This window comes from Malus domestica, chromosome 10 (genome assembly GCF_042453785.1).
Source record: "Malus domestica chromosome 10, GDT2T_hap1".
NCBI classification, from domain to species: Eukaryota; Viridiplantae; Streptophyta; class Magnoliopsida; order Rosales; family Rosaceae; genus Malus; species Malus domestica.
Window position 1 is genome coordinate 23,426,859 of NC_091670.1, and position 4,641 is coordinate 23,431,499.

The window sequence follows — 4,641 nt, forward strand, 5'->3', positions numbered from 1 at the left end:
TAGCTTTTTCTACTTTTTTTCTTGCTTCTCCATCTAGGTTGTCTCTTTCATTCTTGTGTAAATTTCTCGAACTCAATATTTTTAGAAGCTTCTAAAACGGTAAGGATTTTTAGTGAGTTCATGTAAGCCTTGTGCTTCCTCTGAACCATTCTTATCATGGATGACCTCATCTCTCTAACAGGCCTTCCATCTTTGCCCTACTATGTACCGTTTTTTACCCAATCGGGTTGGATTTTCCTTTGTGACTAGTGGTATTGGGGTCATGGTTCTTTCTCGCCTTTTTTGTCTTATGTTATTGTGGTAGGTTGGTTGGGGAGGTTTAACATCCACCCAATGTGGCAACCTCGCCTCTTATACTTCTTCAGAAACTTCAAAATTTCTAAACACTTCAGATAGACCCTTAGGCTCTAAATCTCCACTCAACCTCTGGAACACATTCTTGGTGGTTTCCTTGTTTGTTTCAACAGCCCGAAGAACACTCTTGCGAGCGTCCTGTTCTTCTACCTCTTTCCTTCTGACCAACTCTAGGTTAATGATGGCACCTGATATTGGTACCTCAACCTCACACTCATACTAACATTTGCTACACAAATCTACTATGTTGACCACATCTGTTTTGGGTCCGTTGGGCAGCCTTCTGACACTTTCTGTTAGCCTAACTACTTGATTTCTTTCTCCCCTTTCATCCATGATAGCATTTCCTTTCCCCCTCTCAACCCAATTAAGGTTTATTATGTTAATTGGGACTTCAGGAAATGGATCTATGTCAATCATCATATTGGCTTAGGGTTTCTCAAGCAATAGTTTTCCTTTGACTATAAGGTCTGGGATCCAATCTCTGAATTGCACACAATTAGCAATAGAGTAATTGAAGGTATAATAGACCTTGCAATACTTTTTTCCTCTAAGTTTTTCAGGTTTGGGCATTTTCTTAGTGTTGTTGGGTAAGATTACTCTAGCCTTCACCAGTTCCTCATAGATATATGCAGCCTTGGTTAAATCAAAGGAATACGACTGATACTTTGGAGGCTTCATGGGTACAAAGTCTTCATCATTCATCACGATGTTATGGTCTTTGATGGGTTAAACCAATCCCTTCACCATCAAAGGTTTGAAAGGAATGGCCATCCCTACAGTACATAACTCGATCCCCTAAACCCAAAATGTCATCATTTTCTTCTGGCTTTAGGCCTTCAAACTCCAGCTGATGTATTGGTTCTTTGCTTTTATAAAAAAAAAAGGCACTTTAGATGAGTGCTTCACTTCTTGTTCCTTTGTCAACAACTTCTCATACTTAGTGCCTGCAATCACCAACTCGTTAAACTGCACATCATAGAACTTCATCCTCAAAGGTAATCTCAGAGCCTTTTGGGCAATGTTATGAGTTGAGCATGGTTGATTGGGAACTGGCATCTCATCCTGGTCTTCTTGAACTCTTCATAAAATCCTCTGTAGACCCATGTTCATATTGCTTCACTTCCACTAAATTATTGATGGTCATTTCATGTTCCACCCTATAGAATTGCTCATGAAAAGTGTTTTTTGCTGGCGGTGAGCTGCCCCCATGTCTCCCATAACTTCTCACATAGGCATGTTGTCTATGCCTTGCTGAAATGGTTTTTAATTCTTCCTAGTTGTCGAGTTGTCCGAGTCCAGTCCTCTCTTTGCTTTTGTGTTCTTGGGCCTCCATCGTCACAAAGCCCAGTGTTAAATATCCACCCAAACATCTCTCTTCTCTACTCCTAGTCGGTTTCGGTCTAATAGACGTGTTGGGGTCGAGTTCCTTAGGTATGTAATAACTACCTTTTTGTCATTGATGGATGATAAGGTGTGTAAAAGAGGATAAGGTAAAAGAGCTTATGGGGCATCCCACCTCCCGAGAAGCTTGAAGCGATGGAGGAGGAACCTCTCTTCTGAGGAATAGGTTGGAAAAGCAGTACTTCGAATTTTGTATACAAATTTTTTGAACAATGGCTTCAACCACTTTGTACATTTTACGTTCATTAATGTAGAAAATTTATTGCATTCCATTCGTTTCTTTTATATGGATTTGTACAAAGCTTCTTCGTTGTCAATTTGTTGGTTAACTGTATGATACATACTTCTTCTGGTTGGTCGATGAAATTTTGGTTCAAAACTTCAGATGCTCTTCTTATATGAATTTTGCTAATAATTTTGATGCTTGGCGACTTTAGCAAGGTAAATTCAGTGAAATTTACCATGGAAAATAGTATTTATATGGCATCAAGGATGAGGTTATGTTAATGATGTCCTTATCTTAATAAAAAAATGCACCTCCTTAAGGTTACTCTTAAAATGAAGATCAGCAATCTAAATTGTCTATTTTAAGCTCTCCTTCAATGGTTATCCATTGTCATCTAAAACGTGCCAAAACGCAGTTTGTTTGATAAAACTAAACTGCGAATATCAAATAGCTCAACTGTTATTAGTTGGCTAATTTTTTATATGAATGATTCTGAAGAAAGGAATTTAAAAGCTGAATGGTTTTGATCACTGGATTACTTCCCGAAAATAAATGACCTTATTTAAGAGCATAAATAAATAATTTTTAATGGAGAAACGAGCAAGAAGGTAAATATATAGAACATAGAAGACTTGCATGTAGAAATTTAAGTGAATGCTAAAAGCGTATGAAGAGTCACTTAGTAATATGGTCTAGTGGTATTTTTCTTCACTTGTAAGTGAGAGGTCTTAGGTTTAATTCTCGCCTAAGGCGAATTTGAACCACATGTTGCTAGCCCATTGTGAGGTCAAGTCCACCCTCCTCCCCTTCGTGTAGTTAATATTTCTTATCCAAAAATAAATATAAAATAAAATAAAATAAAAAACCCACCAAGCACTTCTACAAGTACAAAGGATGAAGGATCATAAATATAAAACACATTACAAGTAAACATACAAGTACAAAATCCCTAAAAACAGAAGACAAAACAAGCAAACACTTGTACAAGTACAGAGGACCCTAAAACCCTAAAACAAACACATTACAGGCAAACATCAAAGCTACTGCATCTTTAATTGGCTGCATGATGCATGCTAATACTCCTTGTGCTTCTTCTCTTCATTCTTGTGACCCCCAGGGAGCTTGTCCTTAATCTTTTCCAAGACCCCTTTCTTTGGCTCGCTGTCGTCGTGGGAATGCCCATCCGGAGCGTGATACTCCGCATGAGCACCATTTCCAGCCTCCTTGTGCTGTCCCGGAAGCTTTTCTTTGATCTTCTCGACAAATCCCTTCTCCCTAGCACCATGCTCAGCCACTTTGTGCTGTCCCGGAGGCTTGTCCTTGATTTTCTCTACAAATCCTTTCTCCTCAGCAACATGTTCGGCCTCCTTGTGCTGTCCCGGAAGCTTGTCTTTAATTTTCTCTACAAATCCCTTCTCATCACTGTGTCCGTTCTTTGCTGGAACGGATGCATGGTAAGCATCTCCCTCTTCCTTGTTGCCTGATACCTTCTCCTTCATCTTACCCTTAAGTCCCTTCTTTTTATTCTCTCCACCTTCTCCGTCACTGCTAGACTGGGAAAATAAGCAACATATAGTTTATCAGTAAAGATTGAAAATCAGATTCTTGAAAGAAAGAAAAATCACTAAGCATGTGCTGCAGTTAAAGCTAAAAAAGAAGTGAACCCTTTGATAAGCTTTGGATACACTAATTCTAGGTTCAGAAAGAACCAAAACATCACGGAGAATCAATGCACAAAAACATTGGGAGAAGTGTAGATGGAGAAAACTGAGTGAAAATATCTACCGAAAAATGCTTATATGGTGCATCTAACAGTTAGTCATGATACTAATTGTTTGAGAGTATAGTTTTATGATAATGAAATCAACGACAGCTCACCGAGCTAGTCACCGCCATGGTGGTGGAGCTTTTCAGCTATAGTAGTGTGCTTCTGCTGCTCTTGCTCCTCGTGGGGTTTCTCTTCACTGTCCTTCTTCTTCAAGAAATCAAATATCCCGCAACCTTGAGCTTCTTCTTCTGCTCCCTTTGATTGCGTCTGACTCTCTTTCGGGTACTGATCTGCCATACTTGTTGACGCTAGCAAACACGAAAGTGTAATCGAATGAAAAGAAAGCTTTGAACTTTATCTAAAGTTGTAAATGGCGATTAGTTAACACTGCTCTTTCACGCATGTTTTAAGAGCAGATGGGTGTTGGTATTTATACAGAAATACTTCAAGATTTGTTAGCAACTATGAAATGTACCAAGACTCCTTACGTGATTAAAAAACGAAAAGAAACGTAACATTTGCATTGGAGAGGAGAAAACTCAGAAGGTCGGTGTGGACGGTGTGCGGGATTCTGCAGTTATCAAGAGTTTTGTGCATGGTTTTTGAGATCAGGAGATTAAAAGGGATTAATGGTACGCTTAACATAATCACATGGATGTTTTGGTCGGTGTTTGGGTTGGGAAGCTAACTTTTTAGACTAAAATAGTCATATTTAATTTTGTTAATCTTGAAATCAGCTATCAAAGCATATTGCAGAACTGTGTTCCAACTGAACATGCGTCAACCCTCAATCCAAGTGAATCTTAGTTTTCTTAAACTTTGGTCTGAAATCCAAGACAAGAAAAATTTTATACGTCTCAAGCTCTCTTAGAGTACACTTAAATTGCTG

General features: G+C 38.8%; 1 protein-coding gene across 1 annotated transcript; it reads right to left on the reverse strand.

Annotated features, from left to right (window-relative positions):
* Positions 1–2,876: 2,876 nt before the first annotated feature.
* On the reverse strand, positions 2,877–4,188 carry LOC103443850 (dehydrin COR47-like). The gene has a single exon (XM_070807290.1). The coding sequence runs from the start codon at positions 3,481–3,483 to the stop codon at positions 3,058–3,060; it is 426 nt and encodes a 141-aa protein (XP_070663391.1). The 5' UTR covers positions 3,484–4,188; the 3' UTR covers positions 2,877–3,057.
* Positions 4,189–4,641: the final 453 nt, after the last annotated feature.